The sequence below is a fragment of the Carcharhinus amblyrhynchos genome, chromosome 3 (genome assembly GCF_965287045.1).
Source record: "Carcharhinus amblyrhynchos chromosome 3, sCarAmb.v2.hapA, whole genome shotgun sequence".
NCBI lineage: Eukaryota > Metazoa > Chordata > Chondrichthyes > Carcharhiniformes > Carcharhinidae > Carcharhinus > Carcharhinus amblyrhynchos.
Genome location: NC_137326.1, coordinates 10,007,960 through 10,034,596, shown reverse-complemented (window position 1 = coordinate 10,034,596; position 26,637 = coordinate 10,007,960). Strand labels below are relative to the sequence as shown.

Below are 26,637 nucleotides of genomic sequence, written 5' to 3'. Positions count from 1 at the left end.
GATGTTGCCAGGACTTGAGAAACTGAGTTACAGAGAAAGGTTGAGTAGGTTAGGACTTTATTCCCTTGAGTGCAGAAGAATGAGGGGAGATTTGATAGGGGTGTATAAAATTATGACGGAGAATGTAAGCAGGCTTTTTTCACTGAGGCTAGGGGAGAAAAAAACTAGACGACGTGGGTGAAGGAGGAAAAGTTTAAAGGGAATATTAGGGAGGGGGCTTCTTCACACAGAGAGTGGTGGGAGTGTGGAATGAGCTGCCAGATGAAGTGGTGAATGCGGGTTCACTTTTAACATTCAAGAAAAACTTGGATAGGTACATGGATGAGAGGGATGTGGAGGGATATGGTCCAGGTGCAGGTCAGTGGGACTAGGCAGAAAAATGGTTTGGCACAGCCAAGAAGGGCCAAAAGGCCTGTTTCTGTGCTGTAGTGTTCTATGGTTAAACTTATATCTCGGATATTTATTCACTTTGTTGTACTCATAGAATCCTACAGTGCAGGAAGAGGCCATTCAGCCCATTGAGTCTGCACTGACCACAAGTCCACCCAGGCTCTAGCCCCCTGTCCCTACATATTTACCTACTCATCCCTCTACCCTACACGTCTTAGGACACTAAGGGACAATTTTAAGCATGGCCAATCAACCTAACTTGCACGTCTTTGGACTGTGGGAGGAAACCCACGCAGACACGAGGAGAATGTGCAAACTCCACACAGACAGTGACCCCAGCTCAGAATCGAACCCAGATCCCTGGAGCTGTGAAGCAGCAGTGCTAACCCACTGTGCTACCCTTAGTTTAACATCAAAGTTAACCAATCGCTGCAGCATTACTGTAACCAATGGGAATCCATATATTACCACTTGTCAATGGATGAGCCAATCAGATTCACCGTCAAGGCCGCGCCCTCTTTCCAAGTTGACCAATAGAAATCCTCCTTTCATCAGCTGTATCAGTTCCGCTTCGCTCCCAGCCAATCAGCGCCGCTCAGCCCGCGTTTCCGGGTGAAGGCGCGGCCAATCGGGTGGCCGGGCGCTGCTGGCCAAGTCCAATCAGGGCCGGAGTGACAGATCGGGGTTGATCCCGGGGACGGAGAGGCGATGGCGGGGCAGGGGGATCCGGTACAGCGGGAGATCCACCAGGACTGGGCCAACCGCGAGTACATCGAGGTGATCACCAGCAGCATCAAGAAGATCGCGGATTTCCTCAATTCATTCGGTAAGGAGCGGCCGGAGAGTCAGACACACCCAGCACGGTCCACCCACCCACCCAGCACCGCCCACCTCCCCCCCACCCCCCCGCCCACCTCCCCCCCACCGCACACCACCTCCCCCCCACCCCCCCGCACACACAGCCAGCACAGTCCACCCCTGCCCCACCCACCCACCCAGCACAGTCCACCCCTGCCCCACCCACCCACCCAGCACAGTCCACCCCTGCCCCACCCACCCACCCAGCACAGTCCACCCCTGCCCCTTGCCCACCCAGCACAACACCGCCCGCCCACCCACCCACTTGCCCACCCAGCACAACACCGCCCGCCCACCCAGCACAACACTGCCCGCCCGCCCACCCAGCACAACACCGCCCGCCCACCCACCACAACACCACCCGCCCACCCACCCACCACAACACCGCCTGCCCGCCCACCCACCCACCCACCACAACACCGCCTGCCCGCCCGCCCGCCCACCCACCCACCACAACACCGCCTGCCCGCCCGCCCACCCACCCACCACAACACCGCCTGCCCGCCCACCACAACACCGCCCGCCCGCCCACCCACCACAACACCGCCTGCCCGCCCGCCCACCCACCCACCACAACACCGCCCGCCCACCCACCACAACACCGCCCGCCCGCCCACCCACCACAACACCGCCCGCCCGCCCACCCACCCACCCACCACAACACCGCCCGCCCGCCCACCCACCCACCACAACACCGCCCGCCCACCCACCCACCACAACACCGCCCGCCCACCCACCCACCACAACACCGCCCGCCCGCCCACCCACCCACCACAACACCGCCCGCCCACCCACCCACCACAACACCGCCCGCCCGCCCACCCACCACAACACCGCCCGCCCGCCCGCCACAGCACCGCCCGCCCGCCCACCCACCACAACACCGCCCGCCCGCCCACCCACCCACCACAACACCGCCCGCCCGCCCACCCACCACAACACCGCCCGCCCGCCCACCCACCACAACACCGCCCGCCCGCCCACCCACCCACCACAACACCGCCCGCCCGCCCACCCACCCACCCACCACAACACCGCCCGCCCGCCCGCCCACCCACCACAACACCGCCCGCCCACCCACCCACCCACCACAACATCGCCCGCCCGCCCACCCACCCACCCACCCACCACAACATCGCCCGCCCGCCCACCCACCCACCCACCCACCAACCACAACATCGCCCGCCCACCCACCCACCCACCCACCACAACATCGCCCGCCCACCCACCCACCCACCACAACACCGCCCGCCCACCCACCCACCCACCACAACACCGCCCGCCCGCCCGCCCACCCACCCACCACAACACCGCCCGCCCGCCCACCCACCCACCACAACACCGCCCGCCCACCCACCCGCCCACCACAAAACCGCCCGCCCGCCCACCCACCACAACACCGCCCGCCCGCCCACCCACCCACCACAACACCGCCCGCCCACCCACCCACCACAACACCGCCCGCCCACCCACCCACCCACCCACCGCCCGCCCGCCCACCCACCCACCCACCCACCGCCCGCCCGCCCACCCACCCACCCACCCACCCACCCACCCCCTGCCCACCCACCCACCCCCTGCCCACCCACCCACCACAACACCGCCCGCCCACCCACCCACCCCAACACCGCCCGCCCACCCACCCACCCCAACACCGCCCGCCCACCCACCCACCCCAACACCGCCCGCCCACCCACCCACCCCAACACCGCCCGCCCACCCACCCACCCCAACACCGCCCGCCCACCCACCCACCCCAACACCGCCCGCCCACCCACCCACCCCAACACCGCCCGCCCACCCACCCACCCCAACACCGCCCGCCCACCCACCCACCCACCCCAACACCGCCCGCCCACCCACCCACCCCAACACCGCCCGCCCACCCACCCACCCCAACACCGCCCGCCCACCCACCCACCCCAACACCGCCCGCCCACCCACCCACCCCAACACCGCCCGCCCACCCACCCCAACACCGCCCGCCCGCCCACCCACCCCAACACCGCCCGCCCGCCCACCCACCCCAACACCGCCCGCCCGCCCACCCACCCCAACACCGCCCGCCCGCCCACCCACCCCAACACCGCCCGCCCGCCCACCCACCCCAACACCGCCCGCCCGCCCACCCACCCCAACACCGCCCGCCCGCCCACCCACCCCAACACCGCCCGCCCGCCCACCCACCCCAACACCGCCCGCCCGCCCACCCACCCCAACACCGCCCGCCCGCCCACCCACCCCAACACCGCCCGCCCGCCCACCCACCCCAACACCGCCCGCCCGCCCACCCACCCCAACACCGCCCGCCCGCCCACCCACCCCAACACCGCCCGCCCACCCACCCACCCCAACACCGCCCGCCCACCCACCCACCCCAACACCGCCCGCCCACCCACCCACCCCAACACCGCCCGCCCACCCACCCACCCCAACACCGCCCGCCCACCCACCCACCCCAACACCGCCCGCCCACCCACCCACCCCAACACCGCCCGCCCACCCACCCACCCCAACACCGCCCGCCCACCCACCCACCCCAACACCGCCCGCCCACCCACCCACCCCAACACCGCCCGCCCACCCACCCACCCCAACACCGCCCGCCCACCCACCCACCCCAACACCGCCCGCCCACCCACCCACCCCAACACCGCCCGCCCACCCACCCACCCCAACACCGCCCGCCCACCCACCCACCCCCCCCAACACCGCCCGCCCACCCACCCACCCCCCCCAACACCGCCCGCCCACCCACCCACCCCCCCCAACACCGCCCGCCCACCCACCCACCCCCCCCAACACCGCCCGCCCACCCACCCACCCCCCCCAACACCGCCCGCCCACCCACCCACCCCCCCCAACACCGCCCGCCCACCCACCCACCCCCCCCAACACCGCCCGCCCACCCACCCACCCACCCCAACACCCACCCCAACACCGCCCGCCCACCCACCCACCCCAACACCGCCCGCCCGCCCACCCACCCACCCACCCACCCACCACAACACCGCCCGCCCACCCACCCACCACAACACCGCCCGCCCACCCACCCACCCACCCCAACACCGCCCGCCCACCCACCCACCCACCCCAACACCGCCCGCCCACCCACCCCAACACCGCCCGCCCACCCACCCCAACACCGCCCGCCCGCCCACCCACCACAACACCGCCCGCCCGCCCGCCCACCCACCACAACACCGCCCGCCCGCCCGCCCACCCACCACAACACCGCCCGCCCGCCCACCCACCACAACACCGCCCGCCCGCCCACCACAACACCGCCCGCCCGCCCGCCCACCCACCACAACACCGCCCGCCCGCCCACCCACCACAACACCGCCCGCCCGCCCACCCACCACAACACCGCCCGCCCACCCACCCACCACAACACCGCCCGCCCGCCCACCCACCCACCACAACACCGCCCGCCCACCCACCCACCACAACACCGCCCGCCCACCCACCCACCCACCACACCACCCACCCACCACAACACCGCCCGCCCACCCACCCACCACACCGCCCACCCACCCACCCACCCACCACAACACCGCCCGCCCACCCACCCACCCACCACAACACCGCCTGCCCGCACACCCACCACAACACCGCCTGCCCGCCCACCCACCCACCCACCACAACACCGCCTGCCCGCCCACCCACCCACCCACCACAACACCGCCTGCCCGCCCACCCACCCACCCACCACAACACCGCCTGCCCGCCCACCCACCACAACACCGCCTGCCCGCCCACCCACCCACCCACCACAACACCGCCTGCCCGCCCACCCACCACAACACCGCCTGCCCGCCCACCCACCCACCCACCACAACACCGCCTGCCCGCCCGCCCACCCACCCACCACAACACCGCCCGCCCGCCCACCCACCCACCACAACACCGCCCGCCTGCCCACCCACCCACCACAACACCGCCCGCCTGCCCACCCACCACAACACCGCCTGCCCACCCACCACAACACCGCCCGCCCGCCCACCCACCACAACACCGCCCGCCCGCCCACCCACCACAACACCGCCCGCCCGCCCACCCACCACAACACCGCCCGCCCACCACAACACCGCCCGCCCACCCACCACAACACCGCCCGCCCGCCCACCCACCCACCCACCACAACACCGCCCGCCCGCCCACCCACCCACCCACCACAACACCGCCCGCCCACCCACCCACCACAACACCGCCCGCCCGCCCACCCACCCACCACAACACCGCCCGCCCGCCCGCCCACCCACCCACCACAACACCGCCCGCCCGCCCACCCACCCACCCACCACAACACCGCCCGCCCGCCCACCCACCCACCCACCACAACACCGCCCGCCCGCCCACCCACCCACCCACCACAACACCGCCCGCCCGCCCACCCACCCACCCACCCACCACAACACCGCCCGCCCACCCACCCACCCACCCACCACAACACCGCCCGCCCGCCCACCACAACACCGCCCGCCCGCCCACCCACCACAACACCGCCCGCCCACCCACCCACCCACCACAACACCGCCCGCCCACCCCACCACCAACACCGCCCGCCCGCCCACCCACCCACCCACCACAACACCGCCCGCCTGCCCACCCACCCACCCACCACAACACCGCCCGCCCGCCCACCCACCCACCCACCACAACACCGCCCACCCACCCACCCACCCCAACACCGCCCGCCCGCCCACCCACCCCAACACCGCCCGCCCGCCCACCCACCCACCCACCACAACACCGCCCGCCCGCCCACCCACCCACCCACCACAACACCGCCCGCCCGCCCACCCACCCACCACAACACCGCCCGCCCACCCACCCACCCACCCCCCACAACACCGCCCGCCCACCCACCCACCCACCACAACACCGCCCGCCCGCCCACCCACCCACCACAACACCGCCCGCCCGCCCACCCACCCACCCACCACAACACCGCCCGCCCGCCCACCCACCCACCCACCACAACACCGCCCGCCCGCCCACCCGCCCACCCACCACAACACCGCCCGCCCACCCGCCCACCCACCACAACACCGCCCGCCCGCCCACCCGCCCGCCCACCACAACACCGCCCGCCCGCCCACCCGCCCGCCCACCACAACACCGCCTGCCCGCCCACCCGCCCACCCACCACAACACCGCCTGCCCGCCCACCCACCCACCCACCACAACACCGCCTGCCCGCCCACCCACCCACCCACCACAACACCGCCTGCCCGCCCACCCACCCACCACAACACCGCCCGCCCGCCCACCCACCCACCACAACACCGCCCGCCCGCCCACCCACCACAACACCGCCCGCCCGCCCACCCACCACAACACCGCCCGCCCGCCCACCCACCACAACACCGCCCGCCCGCCCACCCACCACAACACCGCCCGCCCGCCCGCCCACCACAACACCGCCCGCCTGCCCACCCACCCACCACAACACCGCCCGCCTGCCCACCCACCACAACACCGCCTGCCCACCCACCACAACACCGCCCGCCCGCCCGCCCACCACAACACCGCCCGCCTGCCCACCCACCACAACACCGCCCACCCACCCACCCACCACAACACCGCCCGCCCGCCCACCCACCCACCCACCACAACACCGCCCGCCCGCCCGCCCGCCCACCCACCCACCACAACACCGCCCGCCCACCCACCCACCACAACACCGCCCGCCCGCCCGCCCACCCACCCACCACAACACCGCCCGCCCGCCCACCCACCCACCACAACACCGCCCGCCCGCCCACCCACCCACCCACCCACCACAACACCGCCCACCCACCCACCCAGCACAACACCGCCCGCCCACCCACCCACCCAGCACAACACCGCCCGCCCACCCACCCAGCACAACACCGCCCGCCCACCCACCCACCCACCCAGCACAACACCGCCCGCCCAGCACAACACCGCCCGCCCGCCCACCCACCCACCCACCCAGCACAACACCGCCCGCCCGCCCACCCACCCACCCACCCAGCACAACACCGCCCGCCCAGCACAACACCGCCCACCCACCCACCCACCCACCCACCCAGCACAGCACAGCACCGCCCCACTCACCCAACACAGCCCTCCCGGGACCTACCATCACACTCCACCCCCATCCAGCACCTCACCCCCTACCAGCACCCAACACAGAACTCACCCTTCACCCTACCCAACACATGACCTACTCACCCACACAGCACCCCCACAGAACCTATCCCCATCCCACCCCCCGCCTGCACCCATTCCACATTCACCCAATGCAGCATCTACCTTCTTCACAAAGCGCCCCCAGTCAAACTATTCCCGCCCACTCAACACACATCCACTCGCTCCCCACACCACACCCAACACAGCGCCCTGCCCTGCCCCCTCTGCCCCGCCCCGCCCCCAACATAGCACCCACTCCTCCCTGCCCACCCCACCCCGCCCCCAACATAGCACCCACTCCACCCCACCCAACACAGCACGTACCCCCACACGCAGCACCCCATTGATCCCGCCTCACCCAACACTGCACCCCCATTCAACCTATCCCCACCTATTCCCACCCCCCTGACACAGCACCCACCACACTCGCATCCAGCCCACCCAGCACCCTCCCCCCATTGCCACCCCACCAAAATCCAGCACAGTGCCCACCCCAACACAGCTCTTGTCCCACTGCGACACAGCACCTCAACCCAACAATCCTGCCCCCACCTAGCACCCATCCCACCCTACCCTGACTCAGCGTACATCGCACCCCAATCCAGTCATCACCCATTCCACCCCAAGAGAGTACCGACCCATAACCCAGCCAGCACCGATCTCGTACCCATTAGTGCAATTGTATTTTCATTCCCTTTTGTGGGTCTTGAGTTATTATGTGATTGGGGATAGGTTGGGGTGCAGATGGAGGGTTGTTCCAATGTCTTGACTTCCTGCATTGCTGTACTCCCTTGGATATCATTTGCCCTCTGAAACCTCACCCAGTTTTTCCTGTGTGAGTCTAGCCAGTGAGTTTTGGCAACAATCTGCCCATGGCAGCATGACATAACACAACTGGCCTGCAGACAGGGTTGTTAAAGCAAAAGTGGGTGGCACAGTGGTTAGCACTGCTACCTCACAGTGCCAGGGACCCAGGTTCGATTCCCAGCTTGGGTCACTGTGCAGAGTTTGCACGTTCTCCCTGTGTCTGCATGGGTTTCCTTCCACAGTCTGAAAGACTTGCTGGTTAGGTGTATTGGCCATGCTAAATTCTCCCTCAGTGTATCCGAACAGGTACCGGAGTGTGATGCCTAGGTGACTTTCACAGTAACTTAATTGCAGTGTTAATGTAAGCCTAGTTGTGACACTAATAAGTAAACTTAAGAAAAAAATCACATAATATCAGCCAGCCATCAGGTGAAGATCATTTGATTTGATTTATTATTGTCACATGTATTAGAATACAGTGAAAAGTGTTGCTTCTTGCGTGTTATTGAGACAGAGCATACTGTACATAGAGAAGGAAAGGAGAGAGTGCAGATTGTAGTTTTACAGTCAAAGCTAAGGTGTAGAAAAAGAGCAACTTAGTGCGAGGTAGATCCATTCAAAAGTCTGACGGCAGTACGGAAGAAGCTGTTCTTGAGTCGGTTGGTACATGACCTCAGACTTTTGTACCTTTTTCCCGATGGAAGAAGGTGGTTATAGGGAAAAGGCAGGAGAATGGGGATGAGAAAAATATCAGCCATAATTGAATGGCAGAGCGGACTCAATGGACCAAGTGGCCTAATTCTGCTCCTATGGTTTTGTGGAAGAGATTATGTCCTGGGTGCGTGCTTGATTGCGTTGGCTGATTTTCCGAGGCAGCAGGAAGACAGCTCACCTTAACGCTGCCTATGGACCTTGAATGATTTTCAAACCAGTGGAACAGACTGTTTGTGTGTGTGTGTGTGTGTGTGTGTGTGTGTGTGTGTGTGTGTGTGTGTTTTCATCCAGAGATAAAGCTCCGAAGAAGCATTGTCAGATTCTTTCTCGTTCATGATATGCTCTTTTAAGGGACGGAAAGTAGAAGCTTGGAAACTAGGAGCAGGAGTTGGCTAACGCTTGGCTCCGCCATTCAGTTTGATCATGGCTGATTCCCTATCTCAATGTCATCTTCCTACTTTCTCCCCATACACCTCAATGCCATTAGAATCTTTTAAATCTATCTCTCTTTCTTGAATACATTCAGTGACTTGGCATCCACAGCATTCTGTGTAAGAGAATTCCACAGGTTCACCACCCTCCGAGTGAAGGAACTTTTCCTCATCTCAGTCTGAAATAGTCTACCCTGTATCCTAAGACTGTGTCCCCTGGTTCTAAGAATCCCCATCCAGGGAAATCGCCCTCCTTGCATCTGGTCTGTCCAGTGCTGTTGGAATTTTATATTTGTAATCTAACCCAGAAACTCAGCTAATGTCCGGGGGACCTGGATTCGAATCCTGCCACGGCAGATGGTGGAATTTGAGTTCAATAACATCTGGAATTAAGAATCTACTGATGATTATGAGACTATTGTTGATTGGCTCCAGAGCCACAGCAATGTGGCTGACTCTCAATTGCCCTCCAAGGGCAACAAAGAACGGGCAATAAATGCTGGCCAGCCAGCGATGCCCATGTCCCACGAATGAATGAAAGATCTCCTCTCATCCTTGCAAATTCCAGTGAATACACGCCCAGCCGAATCAATCTCTCCTTGTAGGGCAGTCCTGCCAACCTCACTCTCAACCTAGTGAAATTCCATTGCACTCCCTCAATGGCAGCTATAACCTTTCTTAGGTCAGAGATAAAACTGCGCATGACGCTCCAGATGTGGTCACACCAAGGCCCTGTGTAACTGCAATAAGACACCCCTACTTCTGAACTCAAACCTCCTTGCAATAAAAGCCAACATACCATTTGCCTTCCTTATTGTTTGCTATACTTGCCTCTCTTTCATTGACAAGGTGACCCTTTGTACATCCATACTTCCCAATATGTTGCCAGTTAAATAATCCCCTTCCTTTCTGTTTTTCACACCAAAATATACAACATCCCATTAAGTTGATTTAGTTTACTTGGTTGACTCAAGCTGTTATATCGTCAACAGCTACAGTCCAAGAACTGATCCCTGTGGGACCTCATTAGTGTCTGCCATTCAGGAAAAGACCCATTTATTCCCCCTCTCTCTCTCTTCTGTCTGTTAACCAGTTCTCGATCCATACCAATCCCATGTGTTTTAATTTTGCTTACGAACCTCTTATGAGGAACTTTATCAAAAGCCTTTTGAAAATCCAAATACATCACATCCCCTGGTTCTCCCTTATCTATTCTACCAGTTACATACTCAGAAAAACTCCGGTCAGCTCGTTAAGCACGATTTGCCATTCATAAACCCATGCTCACTCGGCCCAATCCATTTAATACTTTCCAAATGTTTTCGTTATTACGTCTTTTTGTAACTGACTCTAGCATCGTGTGTTCGGCTAATTGGGCTGTAGTTCTCCCTTTTTGTTCTCCATTTTTAAGCAGTGGGTTTGCAATAGCCACTGACTAACCTGTTGGAATGGCTCCAGAGTCACTAGAATTTTGGAAGATGATCACCAATACATTGGATATTTCCAGAGCCACTTCCTTTTAATTTTCTGGGATGTAGATTCTCAGGCTTAAGTGATTGTCTGCCTTTAACCTCATTAATCTCCCCATTTTCTTACTCATACCGATTTCCTTCAATTCTTATTATAACCATGATTCTCTAATATTTCTAGGAGATTATTTGTGCCCTCTTTTGTGAAGACGGAACCACAGATTTGATCAATTTTTTTGCTATTTCTTTGTTCCCTGCCTTTTGACTGTAAGGGCCAATGCTTGTCTTTAATCTTTCCCATAGCACATCATCACTTTCAGGGCTAGGGGCTCAGTGCTGGCAGATGGAATTAGGTGGGAGTTCAGGTGTTTCTAATGTGTCGGTCTGGCCTCGATGGGCTGAAGGGCCTCTTCTGCACTGTATGATTCCAGGACCTGAGTTAATTATACTTTTTCCCCCACCCACTTACCCTTACAGTGTACATCTTCTACTGCTTTCTTTGTGTTCAGCTCTGACGAAGGGTCATCCAGACTTGAAACATTGGCGCTATTCTCTCTCCGCTCCATGCTGTCAGGCCTGCTGAGATTTTCCAGCGTTTTCTGTTTTTGTCTGGGTAAATAAATTGCTGCTTGCTGTGTGGAATAATTCTGGTCAAGCGATTGGTTTTACTTTATCTCATAAAACGTTACGGGTCAGTTCCTCATGGTTGGATTAAAGAACTAACGCCAGAAAGCAGATGCAAATAACAGGCGGTGCTGCGTTTCAAACTTGCAAACAGGGCATATTTCCTGTTATTTTTACAGCCGCACCATTTTGCTGCCTTTTTCAGCTAAGTGTTAATGTTTTCATCCCATCCCATCCCTACAAACAGGATGGCTCAGCCTTCGAAATCAGCAAAACCTTCGCAAGAACATCTGTTTCATCAGTTTAATTTTAATGTAATTTTCCCATTTCTCCACATGGGTTAGCATAAAATTATTTAACAAAGTTAAAGACTGTCGGGTGGCACGGTGGTTAGCACTGCTGCCCCTCAGTGCCAGGAACGCGGGTTCTAATTCTGGCCTCGAGCCACTGTCTGTGTGGACTTTGCACATTCTCCCCATGTCTGCGCGGGTTTCCTCTGGGTGCTCTGGTTTCCTCCCAGAGATGTGCATGAGGGATTGGCCGTGCTAAATTGATCCTAGTGTCGGCGGGGGCGGTTATCAGGGTAAACGTGTGGGGTTATGGGGATAGGGCCTGGGTGGGATTGTGGTTGGTACAGACTTGATGGGCCGAACAGCCTCCTTCTATGCTGTAGCAATTATATGATCTTTGTTCTATGATCACGTGGCTTGGTAACATCAGGGATCGAGGAATCTGAATCTGCGCTGGATGTAAGTAAGCCCCTAAAACACCAACTTGCATTTATATAGCACCTTTAACGTAGTAAGCGTTTCACAGAAGATTATCAAACACTATTTGTCACTGAGCGCGATCATAGAAGCACTACAATGCAGAAGGAGGCCATTCAGCCCATCGAGTCTGCACTGACCTCAATCTCCCCAAGTCCTATCCACGAAACCCCACACATTTACCCTGCTAATCCTCTGATACTAGGATCAATTTCGCATAACCAATCAACCTAACCCACATGCCTTTGAACCTTGGAAGGAAACCGGAGGAAACCCAGGCGGACATGGGGCGAATGTGCAAACTCCACACAGACAGTGACCCAAGGCTGGAATCGAACCCAGGTCCCCGGTGCTGTGAGGCAGCAGTGCTGACCACCTGACTGCGCCATGATACTTGGACAAGCAGAGCTCAGTCAAAGAGAGAGGGTTTTCAGGGGGGGTGGGAGAGACTTAGGGATGGAATTCCTGAGCTTGGGGACGCGGCAGCTGAAGACAGCCACCGACAGTGAAAGGCAGAACCCGTGATTGGGAGGGGGCAGAGATTTTGTCGGTGTAGGGGATTGGGGAAGGTTGGAGAGACTCAATGGGGGGGGACAAGATTAAGGGTTTGAATGAGAATAAGTTTCTGTTCAGTGGCTTTAGCTAACACTGTCACACACTGCAGATTCAGAAGCGAAATGAAAGGACAGAGGATTACACAAAGTGAAGAGATTCATGTGCCTGATTGCACATTGTGACTTATTACATCATAGTTAAAATATGAAAAAAATACCAACGTTAACAACCAGATATAAAGTTCCTGGAGATGCAGTGCTGATTGACTGGTTGTTTTCTAGAGAACATAAGAACATAAGAAATAGGAGCAGGAGTAGGCCATCTAGCCCTTCGAGCCTGCCCCGCCATTCAATAAGATCATGGCTGATCTGTCGTGGCTCAGTTCCACTTTCCCGCCCTCTCCCCATAACCCTTAATCCCCTCGCTCATCAAAAACCCATCAACCCGCGTCTTAAAAATATTTAGCGAGGCAGCCTCCACCACTTCAACGGGCAGAGAATCTAGAGAGAAAACATTAACGTTCATCACGTTCTATCCCCTAGTCTAAGGAACCCCCATGAGAAATATTTTTATTATTTCAAATGTTCATGTTAGGTGGATTGGCCACGCTTAATTGTCCCTTAGTGTCAGGGGGATTAACAGGGTAAATGGATGGGATTGTAGTCGGTGCAGATTTGATGGGCCAAATGGCCTCCTCCTGCACTGTAGGGATTTTTTCTCTCTGGTGTTGTAGTCCCTTGAGGCTTAATATGTTCAGAGGGATATCGCTCAGTACAGCTGCAGACTGGCCGACTGTGTATTGGCAGCATTTGGTTTTGAAACTGTTCCTACCTCAGCTGCTGGTTAAAGGAATCTCAGACTTTTGAGAAAAGTGTATCGTTAAAAGATTAGTATAGGACATTCAAATCAATACTGTTGAGTTGGGCGATGGTGGGGGAAATTGAAGAAGATTTCAATGTTTAATGTTCCTGACTTTCGAATGAAATGTAAACATTTATTTTTTTTCCTCCATCTTTCAGTTTTTTTGCGTAGGAAGTGGAGACCAGTAACCTGCGTGCGCGCGCCTGTGTCCCCTCCCACCCACCCTGCGGGGCGAGTTTCACAGCTCCTCCTGCCAGCCGATTTTCCATTCCCGCCGCGCTCGATGGAGTTTTGAACGGTTCGGCACATTTTACGTCCTGGTGTGTGACGGGGCTGTAAAACTCCGCCCTGGGCTGTGTCGCTCTGGCTGAAGCCTCCAGGTAGCCGAGTAGGGTGGGGGTGGGTTTCCTTTAGTCCAACTGCCGAACCACCGCAACCCCCCCCCCCACCCCCCCTCTCATGGCTGACTGGGTGTCCCCAGGAGAAGGGGCCACACTGTGTCCGGGGAATGCTGGGGGAGCATCAGAGGGACTTGAGTGCATTGCTGTCACGATGAACAACATTGTGCTTCAATTTAATAGGTTTATTTATAAAGTTTCGTTTCCTTTTCTGTGTAATTTGCAGTTTATTGTTTGTACCCATTTGGGGAAAAGTGGCCACGTTCGATTTTTGAGTGTTCTGAATTATAGAAACGTAGAAAGTAAAATCAGGAGTAGGCCATTTGGCCCTTCGAGCCTGCTCCCCCATTCATTATGACCATGGCTGATCATCGAATTCAATATCCTGATTCCCTGCCACCCTTTCCCTCCATATCCCTTGACCCCTTTAACCCCAAGAGCTATATCTAATTTCTTCTTATGACCACAACATCTTGGCCGCAGTGAGAGCAAGATTCAGTTTTCCTTTATTTAGCGTGCCTCAACCCACTGAATTCACATATCCTTGGTTAATTCCCACGCCAAAACTCTCAGCCGTAAATATAAGATGGTTGCCAATACATCTAATAGGGTGTAAGTGTAATAGTGGGAAGAGGATAACTGGTTGAGTCGTAGAGGTTTACAGCGTGGAAACTGGTCCTTCAGCCCAACGTAGGTATATCTCACTCTGCAACCAGCCACTGGACTGTGAAAGATACACCTGGCTCATCCAAGGGATGTTCCCCCTCTGTTCCTGAATGAGATTTATTATTTATTAATTAGTCACAAATAGGCTTGCATTAACGCTGCAATGCAGTTACTCTGAAAATCTTCTAGTCGCTACGCTCTGGCGCCTGTTTGGGTACACGGAGGGAGAATTTAGCATGGCTGGTGCACATAACCAGCATGTCTTTGGATTGTGGGAGGAAACACGGGGAGAATGTGCAGACTCTGCACAGGCAGTGACCGGGGCTGGGATTCGAACCTGGGTCCCTGGCATTGTGAGGCAGCAGTGCTAACCACTGTGCCGCCCGATTTCTGTTATCTGCGATTACAGTTTCCCCTTCTTACTTGGCACCAGCGTGGTTACAAAATACACGTTTGGTACCAACGCTTAGTAAGAAAAGTCATAACTGCGTGCTTACACATTGTCATTATGCTTCAATTTCCTAGTTCATTACCTCAGGTTAACTTCCCTGCCACTGCCAGGGCTGATTCTTTCACAGTGCGGGTGAGCATCGCATGCAAATTCTATCCACGTGTCACTGCACTTAACTGAAATTCTAACAGCGTTACTGACTAGTGATGTGTAAGGTTTTCAGTATCCTGCGCGCACCAGTAAGTGTGTGCAGCGAGCGCGGGAGCGGAGTTGCAGTCTATTTAAAACAAGTCACTGGCCTCCAGCTGTTTTGAGGTGGAGATGCTGGTGATGGACTGGGGTAAGAAGTCTCACAACACCAGCTGAAGGTGTTGTCAGACTCCAGCTGTTTTCACGCTGCTCCAGAGCCCGTGCTGGTCTCGCAGTTAGAATGGCAGCACATCGCAAACTTGCTGGATTCACTCTTTGTTTGCTATCGTCTTTCGGGCAATATTCTCTCAAAGTAGTGAGGCCACAAAGCAACTCAAACGTGCGCACACAAAAAAAAGTGAAATGGGCCACCCGTTTAAACAAATCACCCATGCACTTTAAATAAAGAGAAATTGGAGAGAACGTTGCTGGCAGGTGGATATTAAAGTTCCCGAGGCTCTATTTCATAGAACAGGGTAGATCTTACTGGTGCCCCAGTCAAATGATTAATTATCAACCAATATCTTTATGGTTACAGTGACACAGCGGTTAGTGCAGTGTTGCCTGATGGTGCCAGGGAAACCCGGTTCAATTTCAGTCTTGGGTGACTTTCCGCAAAGCGCCAGGGACCTGGGTTCGATTCCCGGCTCGGGTCACTGTCTGTGCGGAGTCTGCATGTTCTCCCTGTGCCTGCGTGGGTTTCCTCCGGGCGCTCCAGTTTCCTCCCACAGTCCTACGATGCATGGGTTGGATTGATCATGAGTAAGTGTGTGGGTTTATAGGGATAGGATAGAGAGGGAAGGGCCTGGGTGGGATGCTCTTTCGGAGATTCATTGCAGGCACGATGGGCTGAATGGCCTCTTCCTGCACCGTGGGGATGCTGTGGTCCTCGGGTTATCTCCCTCACTGTTTTTGGGAGCTTGCTGAATGCAAATTGGTTTGCGGGTTTCTTTTATTACTGCAGCGACTATACTTCAAAAGAATTTGATTTACTGTAAAATTCTTTGAATAATCCTGAAGCTTTGAAAGTCGCCGTAAGATAGTTTTATCATTCTTTTCCCCCCCATGCTGAAATCTCTTGGCCATTTGCTTTAAAGAATTGCACAGGTTTGTTGTGTTATTGCTTGTGTTTGGCACAATGGATAGACAAATTGGGGTTGATATTGACATGAATGTGCTGTTCTCTGAAAGCATGGCCTTTTCTTTCTTCTGTAGACATGTCGTGCCGCTCCCGGCTAGCGACACTGAATGAGAAGCTGACAGCGCTAGAACGAAGGATCGAATACATCGAAGCAAGGGTAAGAGGGACCGGGTTGAATTTATTGTGGATTGAAAAATTATATTGAGAGAAAATGTTTAATTCTTTGGTAAATTAGAACTTCCAGCAGTTGTTTCTCCCTCTATTGCACCAATCAGTTGGGTATCTGTGGCTGTGTGAAACCTGTTCTGATAAACCAAGGGCGTTTGTGAATGTGTTCGGCTGATGTGGTGGACGTTACGTTGTGGCATGTTCAGGACTTCAGAATAAGGGGTGGGATTTTACAGCCTCGCTCGGGCGACATTGTGGAATCCCGCTGGAGGCCAACGGAGATTTCTGTCGGAGGAACGTTGCCTGCTCTGGAATGGTTTTGGCCATGGAGTTCGTGATTTGGTATAATCCCATATAATAATTCTTTTTCTTTTTTTTGGCAACACTCTTAAACCTAAGAAATGGGAATAAGCTCACCTACTGCACTGTACAGTAAGATCACGGCGGATCTTCACACTTCACTTTCCCACCTGGTGCCCAAATTCCAGAGTCCAAAATCTTAGCCTTGAATATATTCATTGACATCTGAAGCCCTACTGGACGGGAGAATTCCAAAGATTCACAACGCTTGGGGGTGGGGGGACCCCCCCCCCCCCCCCCCCCCCCAACTCAAGCCCCATCAATTCCCAATTCTCCAGCCACTGATAACAGCCCCTGTGTATCTACTGTGTTTGTCCTTTGTGACTCTTTCAACCTGATCTTCCTTCAAATTTGGACTTGGTGAGAAATGGAACCTTTCCGTGTCAGTGTCAAATGGGTTTCAGGTAAAATACAGCGTCTGTAGCGCCAGTGGTGTGTTTTGATTCCACCCTCTGGAGTCCAGAGATTGGCCACAATAAAGTTGTCCCTCGGTTTGTGTGTGTGCCCTGCAATGGAGCATGTCCTGGCAGCTCCTTCAGTCAAACTGGTGCCAAATGTTGTGCTTGGTATTCCTTTGGACTCCACCAGCAAGGCCGAGGGGGCTTTGACACTTGGGCAACACAGAATCCCCATATATATAATCCAGTTCAGGCACGCACTGTGGAGAGATCACTCCAGGCACCCATTGCCATGCACCCATTGACTCTTGAGGTGGGGATGCCAAGGAGGAGCTCAAAGGCTCTGGGACGAGACCCTTGCATCCAGAGGATTCAAGAGATGTTTCTGAAGCTTGTCAAGACTAAAACTGATACATGGGTGGCACAGTTCTTAGCACTGCTGCTTCATAGCACCAGGGACCTGGGTTCAATTCCCAGCTTGGGTGACTGTGTGGAGTCTGCATGTTCTCTCCCTGCCTGCGCGGGTTTCTTCTGGGTGCTCCAGTTTCCTCACCCACTCCAAAGATGTGCAGGTTAGATGGATTGGCCAAGGTAAATTGCCCCTTAGTGTAAGGGGAATAGCTAGGGTAAATACATGGGGTTATGGGCATCGGGCATGGGTGGGATTGTGGTCGGTGCAGACATGATGGGTGGAATAGCCGCCTCCTGCACGTAGGACTCTATGAATGTAGAAACACAGGAAAGGCACCTATGGTAAACATTGTATTGTGTACAAAGGTGTGTAAAGGCTGAGGCAGTGTTGAGGCAGCGGGGGGCTGCAGAAGGATTTGGGCAGGTCAGGAGGGTGGGCAAAGAAGTGGCAGTTGGACTACAGTTTGGAAAAGTGAGAGGTTATGCACTTTGGAAGGAGGAATGGAGGCATAGACTATTTCCTAAATAGGAAAATGTTTAGGAAATCAGAAACGTAAAGGGAGTTCTTGTTCAAGATTCTCAAGGTTAACGTGCAGGTTCAGTTGACAGTTAGGAAGGCAAATCCTAGCCTTCATGTCAAAAGGGCTAGAATACAAGAGCAGGGATGCTCTTCTGAGGCAGTATAAGTTTCTGGTAAGACCCCATTTGTTGTATTGTGAGCGGTTTTATGCTCCATATCTAAGGAAGGTTGTGCTGGCCTTGGAAGGGGTCCAGAAGAGGTTCACAAGAATGTTCCCTGGAATGAACAGCCTGTTGTATGAGGAACAGTTGAGGACTCTGTGTCAGTATGCGGACTTTAGAAGGATGAGGGGGTGATCTTATTGAAACTTACAGGATGCTGCGAGGCCTGGATAGAATGGGCATGGAGAGGATGTTTCCACTAGTAGGAAAAACTAGAACCAGAGGGCACAACCTTAGGCTAAAGGGACAATCCTTTAAAACGGAGATCAGCCAGAGCGCGGTGAATCTGTGGAACTCTTTGCTGCAGAAGGCTGTGGAGGCCGGGTCATTGAGTGTCTTTAGGACAGAGATAGATAGATTCTTGATTAATAAGGGGATCAGGAGAACGGGGATGAGAAAAATATCAGCCACGATTGAATGGCAGGCTCGGTGGGCCGAGTGGCCTAATTCAGCTCCTATGTCTTATTGTCTGATGGTGTGTCCAACTGCTCCTTAACTAGCTGGGGAATGGGACCAAGCTGTATTAGTTGCTGGAACAGAATCGGACCATGTGGGTGTTACAATAATGTGAGCCCAGAAGTAGGAATGCTGTTCTGTAGGGGAAGTAAGATGAGTTTTTTTTTTAATGAAGGACAGAACAAGACTATTGACTTTTTCGGTTGTGACTTTTTTTTACGTTTGCTGTACCCTCGCTCCTAGTTTTAGGTTTTTACACGCTTTACCCTCGTGGCCATTCTTTGGGGTGGGGAACGTCCCCTGTAGGAATCGAGTGATCCTGTTTGCGACGAGGGCCCGGTGCTAATGGCACACACTCATTCTTGGGTTTTGTTCTGCAGGTAACCAAGGGGGAGACCCTGACTTAAGACAAGTGCATCTGGAGGACTGCGCGGACTCAACGTAATCATGTCAGTGATGAATCGATACCATCACCAAATCTGGCCATCAAACTTTTGTCCCTTTCTACCTTAATTCTAATCATTAGAAGCTTTTTACGAAAGAGTTTGAAATAATGTGGACTGCAAATTCGTTACCACCTTGGGTTAGCCCCCATATTCGTAAGGAGGGAGCGTTGACTTAAACAATGAATGGGTGGGAGGGTTGGGGAGGGAGCATGGGGTTGGGTTGGGGGGGGTGATATTGTGCCAACTGTATTTATAGTGGTGTTTTTCTTTTTCTCACCCCCCCCAACCCACCGAGGTTTCTAGAACTGTAAGTGTAACATAAGTACAGTCTTGTCTTTCCATTTTATTCTTCGAATAATGTCTTAACAATTTGTAATGTTCATCCTGCTAGCTATCTGCTAGTTCCTGGATGAGAGAATAACTGCATTTAGCATTATGTATGGAACAATTTTTTTGTGGGGGGGGGTTGTGGGTATCACACATTATCATTTTTTGTGGTTTATTTTCATTGCTCCAGTGTGGTTCATTGTGTATTGGAAATAAATATGTGGACTATAGCCGTCGTCTTGGTGTTATTAAAGAAATATTTGTGCTTTTTTTTAAAGCTGGGACAGGGGCAATGGATGGTATTATTAAGAGGGTGGCACAGTGGTTCGTACTGTTGCCTCACAGCGCTAGGGAGCCGGGTTCAATTCCAGGCTTGGATCACTGTCTGAGTGGAGTCTGCACATTCTCACCATGTCTGTGCGGGTTTCCTCCTGTTTCCTCCCACAGTCTGAAAGACATGTTGGTTAGGTGTTAAATTCTCCCTCAGTGTACCTGAATAGGCACTGGGGTGTGGTGACAGTGAGGTTTTCACAGTAACTTCATTGCAGTGTTAATGTAAGCCTACTTGTTAATAACTTTACTCATGCAACCCAAACCTGCTGAAATGCACTTTCCTCTCAATCATCTGGAATGTCTTGTTTACCACACAGGGTTGTTTAGCAAGTAGATGAGTTGTAGTTTATTGAGCCCAACCTCACCATAAAGACCCATCCCTGCCATGTTGGTAAGAGTGGCACCCATACCTTTTTAAAAAAACAACATACACTATACTTTGTTTGGACATCAAATGGCAGTGATAGTGATTCCATAAAGAATAAAGCACCTTTCCCAACTTCTGGACATCCCAAGGAGCTTTAAGACCAATGTACAAATTGAAGCGCATTAAGCTGTCGTGATGTAGGAAATTTGGTGGCCAACTTGTGCACAGCAAGATTCCACAAACAGCAATGCAATAGTGAAGCAGAATTTTTTTTTAAGGTGTTGGTTGAGGAATGTAAATTGGTCAGAACGTTGGAGGGACCTCTCCCGTTCCTTGCAAAAGTTCCATGAGATCTTTTAATCTGCTGATTCTAATTACCCGGGGAGGTGCTGCAGGCTCTGTAGGTTTCAGAGGGACGAAATTACGTCAGTGTCCCTTGACATAGTTAGCAGACCTCAATGGTGAACGGTAGCACGGGCCTTGCAATAAGTTGCTTGTCAATAACCTTAGGATTGAGGTGGAGCATGACTGAATGAAAGCCCAGTATTAGAAACATAGAAGATAGGAGCAGGAGGAGGCCATTTGGCCCTTCGAGTCTGCTCCGCCATTCATTACGATCATGGCTGATTGTCCAACTCAATAGCCTAATCCTGCTTTCTCCCATAACCTTTGATCCCGTTTTCCCCACGTGCTATATCCAGCCGCCTCTTGAATACATTCAATGTTTTGGCATCAACTACTTCCTGTGGTAATGGATTCCACAGACTCACCACTCTCTGGGTGAAGAAATGTTTCCTTATTCCAATGGAAAAATGTTATGGCGAGGAGGGAATTCATCATCTCTTGGCATATTAATTTTACATGACTTCTTGCTCTGTGTGTTACCACAAGGGAGTACAGATTCTCGCTGCAGGAAGGGGGAGCTTTAATCACCACAGACTGATGTTGGGAAATGTGTATAACTGTGGGTTCAGAGGAGCAACAAGCTCAGGGGAAACTGGGTGGATAATTGACAGACAGCCACTGTACGCAAGTGATTGTCATAGAGTTTTACAGCAGGGAATGAGGCTCTTCAGCCCATCGTATCTGTGTTAGCTGTCAAACACCCATTCTAATCCTACTTTCTATCACTTGGTGTGTAGCTTCGTACACTGGTGTTTCAAGTGTTCATCTAAATGCTTTTTAACTGTTGAGGATTCCCGCCTGTACTACACTTTCAGGCAGTGAGTTCCGGATTCCCAACACACTCTGGGTGAAAATGTTTTTCCTCAAATCCAACCCAAGTTTCCTGCTTCCTTACAGGAAACTCTGAGCCTTGACCCCTCTACTAAGGGAAAATTTCATTCCTATCCACTCTAATAATTTTGTACACCTCAATTGGACAGCACGGTGATGGTGGTCAGCACTGCTACCTCACAACGCCAGGGTTCTGGATTCAATTCCAGCCTTGTCTGTGCGGAGTTTGCACATTCTCCCCGTGTCTACAGGTACTCTAGTTCCCTCCCACAATCTAAAGATGTGTGGGTTAGGTTGATTGGCCGTGGTAAACTGCCCCTTATGTCAGAAGGACTAGCAAGGTAAATGTGCAGGGATGGGGCCAAGGTGGGGTTGTTGTCGGTCAGTGCAGGCTCAATGGGCCGAATGGTCTCCTCCTGCACTGAAAGGATCCTATGCTTCTCCTCAATCAGACACTCCCTCGGCCTTCTTTGCTCTAAGGAGAACAACCCCAGTCTATCCAGCCTCTGTGTGTAGCTGAAATGCTCCAGCCCAGCCCCTGGTGAAATCTCCTCTGCACCTTCTCTAGTGCCATCACATCCTTGCTGTTGTGAGGTGACCAGAACTGCACACAGTGCTCCAGCTGTAGCCTAACCAGTGTTTTGTATAGCCCCATTGTAACCTCTCTGCTCTTATATTCTATGCCCTGGTTAATAAAGGCAAGTATCCCATATGGCTTCTTATCAAACTGTCTTCCTAGCTTCAGAGATCTACGGACATGCACCACATAGTCCCTCTGATCCTCTCTATGGCCAGGGGTCCGTCCATTCATTGTATATTTCCTTGCTTTGTTAGTGCTCCTAAAATGCACTGTGCAAGTTGACTTCTGGGCTCTCCCATCTGTGTCCCTGTCATATTGCCTCTGCAGTCAACTTTTAAATCCAATTGGCTGAAAAATTCCAACACAAAGTATTTGAAATACAGTTTCCGAGTTTACTTTTAAACTTCCTGACCTTTGAGAGTGCAAGCAAAACGCATGTGCACAAAGAAAAGTACAGAACAGGAACAGGGCCTTCGGCCACCCAAGTCTGTACTGATCGTAATGCCCCAATTAAACTCAGAAAAACCTGCCCTTAGTCCATCTGTATCCCTCCATTCCATTCCTGTTCATGCACCCAACCAGATGCCTCTTAAATGTTGCTAATGTGCCTACTTCCATTCCCTCTGGCAACGCGTTCCAGGCACCCACCACTGCGTGAAAAACTTACCTTGCACATCTCCCTTAAACTTTTCCCCCTCTCACCTGGAACCTGTGCCCCCTTGTAATTGATAAGTCCACCCTTGGAAAAAAGCCTCTGACTATCCACCTTGTCTCTGCCTCTCATAATTTTGTAGACCTCTTTCAGGTCTCCCCTCAGCCTCTGTCTTGCCAGTGAAAACAATACTTGTTTATTCAACCTCTCCTTATAGCCAACATCCTCGAGACCAGTCGATGTCCTGGTGAACTTTCTTTGCACTCTGTCCAAAGCTTCCACGTCCTTTTGGCACTGTGGTGACCGGAAACTGCACACAATACTTCAAGGGCAGCCTAACTGAGGTTTTATATAGGTGCAAAAAGATTTCCCAACTCAATGCCCTGGCTGATGAAGGCAAGCATGCTGTAGTGGGAGTTTCTCTTAAAAATTAAAGAATTAAATTCACCAAGGCAAGATCTTAGCTCAGGACATAATTAAAATTTATTAAAAACATGAAAATTCATTTATAAGACAAAAAAGACAAAACATTAACCTTGGCCATATGAGGCCTTCGGATGGTCAGATAGCTTAAGTCAATGCTAAAGACCTCCCCAAAGCTGAGACACTGAGTTAAAATCCATTACAATTATACTTTTTTGATATCTAAGATACTTATTATTAGCTGAGATTTGATTTCATTTCACGTTAACATGTCAGTCCAAAACATGACAGATAACCTCAGTTAATCGCGACACACTACTTGACTTAACGATCTTTCATTTGCGAATACAAAAACCAGCCTTCCTCCCCCTGGCATTATTCACTTGTTGCTATGTATCGTAAGGACGCGACCACCTGAATACCTTTCCCATTGACACATTGCCAAAACAAGCTGATAGGCTGGAATTTTACTGCATGCCCGCAGAATAGAATTCTCCGTTGGCCTTGGATGGGATTTGACAAGCATTGCCTGGGCAAGGTTGTAAAACACCGGCTATAATGTCAGTTCTGGACCCGAGAAATGATGCTTTCTACATTTGGAAAAGAGAACCTTTTACTTTTTGATATTAAATGTTTCTGTACCTGTCTCAAACTTGAAACTACACTGTGTCTCTGCAGATTAAATGGCTTTTAGCTGTTGAACTCCTGAGTTTCCATAGTCTCTGCAGTGCTTGTATTTTGATTGAGGTGAATAGATAGATTTCAATTAAATGTAATATATTAATGATTTAATATATTAATACTAGTGATATATTTAATGGAAAGCATAGAGTCAGAGCCACATATTATTTAATATATTAATATAGATACTTATTAATCTCTCATTCATTTTAATGGCATTTTGCATTCACATATGAGCAAATTGTTAACATTATCTCATTGGTGAAAGTCATCTTAACTCCTTCCTTTCCAGCTGCTGCTAAAACTAAGAATCTGCCAGTGGCTTTGCTAGTTAACTCAGAACCCCTTTCCACACATGCCATTTGCACCCTAATCTAGGAAGTGTTTGATTATGAAAAGGGAGAGATGAATATTTGATTTGATTTATTATTGTCACATATATTGACAAAGTGAAAAGTGTTGTTTTTTGTGCACTATACAGACAAAGCATACCGTTCACAGAGAAGGAAAGGAGAGAGTGCAGAATGTAGTGTTGCAGTCATGGTTAGGGTGTGGAGAAAGATCAACTTAATGCGAGGTAGGTCCATTCAAAAGTCTGACAGCAGCAGGGAAGAAGCTATTCTTGAGTCGGTTGGTATGTGACCTCAGGCTTTTGTATATTTTGCCTGACGGAAGAAGGTGGAAGAGAGAATGTCCGGGGTGTGTGGGGTCCTTAATTATGCTGGCTGCTTTGCCGAGGCATCAGGAAGTGTAGACAGCGTCAAAGGTTGGGAGGCTGGTTTGTATGATGGATTGGGCTATAATTCATGAACTTATTACCAATATATTATTATATAGATATATATTACTAATATAGTATATATTGGTAATATTATATAGAATATAATGTTACTAATGTTCTTTCAATTGGATAAATAGATTTCTCACAGAATTAAATGTAACTTGCAGCCTTAACACTCAACAGTTTGTTATAATACCAAATGTTTCTGCTGTTGAACCAGGAAATGAGAGGCAGCAAGCCAGAAGGAATACGTGAGGGGAATGGAAGCTTTAGAACAAAGAAAAATTTCACTCAAGACCTATTTGACTGTGAAAGGAGGCGTCCTTTTGAACTTTCGTCCAACTTAGTCTTCAAAGGAAAAAAATAGTTTCTCAAATCTCGTGAACTTCTGCTTCATGTGTTAACTGGTGAAGTGGTCCAGTGATAAAGAGCTACATTATACAATTCCTTTTCCCGTAGGTTTGAGAATGCTCAAAAACTTTAAGCTGCTTACAATTCCTGAGAGAATTAAAATGTGGCAATGGGATTTTAGAAAAATCCTGTGGAAATTGTGGTATGTGACACAGTGGCACAGTGTCAAGGGACCCGGGTTCGAATCCGGCCTTGAGTGACTGTCTGGGTGGAGTTTGTTCGCTCTCCCCGTGCCTACGTGGGTTTTGTCCGGGTGCTCCGATTTCTTCCCACGCTCCAAAGATGTGCGTGTTAGGTTGATTGGCCATGCTAAATGCGGGTTGGGGGTGGGTGGGCCTGGGTTGGATGCCCTTTTGGAGAATAGGTGCAGACTTGATGGGCTGAATGGCCTCCTGCACTGTAGGGATTCTATGATTGATTGATGTGGAGCTGCCGGTGTTGGACTGCGATAGGTACTGTAAATAGTCTCACAACACCAAATAGTGTTGGACTTTAACCTGGTGTTGTGAGACTAATTCCTGTGATTGATTAGTTTGGTTATTTATGATTTGGAGGCTGGAGATTGGTCTAAAATGGGTAGATGCAAGTAAACCTATTTTATAATCAACGTGATTCACATGCATAAAGTGAACCCATCTTAGTAAGTTTGGTTAGCAATTTCTCCTTTCCAAGAACCATTATATCCTTTGATTTCATTAAAATATGTTTTCAAGTTGTACATTGAAAGCACAAATCTTTGTCAGTTTGCAGCTGTAAATGAGCCTAGTGAACTCAATTAATTTGCATGATTTATGCTTCCTGAATTTAACTGATGTCAATATTTAATTCAGTGGAAGCACAACAAAACACTCAGAATGATTAATAATCCCTGAATGATGCTTGCCCAGTGTTCCCCAACTGCAGTTCGTCTTCAAACAAGAAGAATTTCTGTCCTCTAAAAGACTTTGGGACTGCAATCAAAAATTCCATTGAAAATTCATGTATATACAAGTTGCACATCCTATAGTTCAATGTGTGTCTGTTTCTTTTCATTTATAGTTTAAAGTTTATTTATGTAAGTTATTATGTAAAGTAAAATTTATGTTAAAAGTGTTATGCACAGCAAAGTTGTATGCGGTGCTCATGCATTGCAAGATCACCAGATGAAGAAGTCCTTTTAGCCCTCTTGATCTTGTCCTTACAGAAGCTGACTGTTTTTTAAATGGGGTGGCACTGTAGCCAGCACTGCTGCCTCACAGCACCAGGGATCTGGGTTCAATTCTGGCCTTGGGTAACTGCGGAGTTTGCAAGTTCTCCCCGTGTCTGTTTGGGCTTCTTCCGGGTGCTCTGGTTTCCTCCCGCATTCTGAAAGACGTGCAGGTTAGTTGGATTGGCCGTGGTAAA

At 52.9% G+C, this 26,637-nt stretch overlaps 1 protein-coding gene across 1 annotated transcript; it reads left to right on the top strand.

Annotated features, from left to right (window-relative positions):
* Window positions 1-1,052: 1,052 nt before the first annotated feature.
* On the top strand, window positions 1,053-19,652 carry brk1 (BRICK1 subunit of SCAR/WAVE actin nucleating complex). Its single transcript, XM_080186240.1, has 3 exons — window positions 1,053-1,216; window positions 16,558-16,640; window positions 19,398-19,652. The coding sequence occupies exons 1-3, from the start codon at window positions 1,099-1,101 to the stop codon at window positions 19,422-19,424; spliced, it is 228 nt and encodes a 75-aa protein (XP_080042366.1). The 5' UTR covers window positions 1,053-1,098; the 3' UTR covers window positions 19,425-19,652.
* Window positions 19,653-26,637: the final 6,985 nt, after the last annotated feature.

Excerpts from the sequence above, each read along its gene's own strand:
- brk1 (XM_080186240.1), top strand. The coding sequence starts at position 1,099 with ATGGCGGGGCAGGGGGATCCGGTACAGCGGGAGATCCACCAGGACTGG. Across the intron at positions 1,217-16,557 it reads GGATTTCCTCAATTCATTCG|ACATGTCGTGCCGCTCCCGG; the intron begins GTAAGGAGCGGC and ends TTTCTTCTGTAG. Across the intron at positions 16,641-19,397 it reads TCGAATACATCGAAGCAAGG|GTAACCAAGGGGGAGACCCT; the intron begins GTAAGAGGGACC and ends TTTGTTCTGCAG.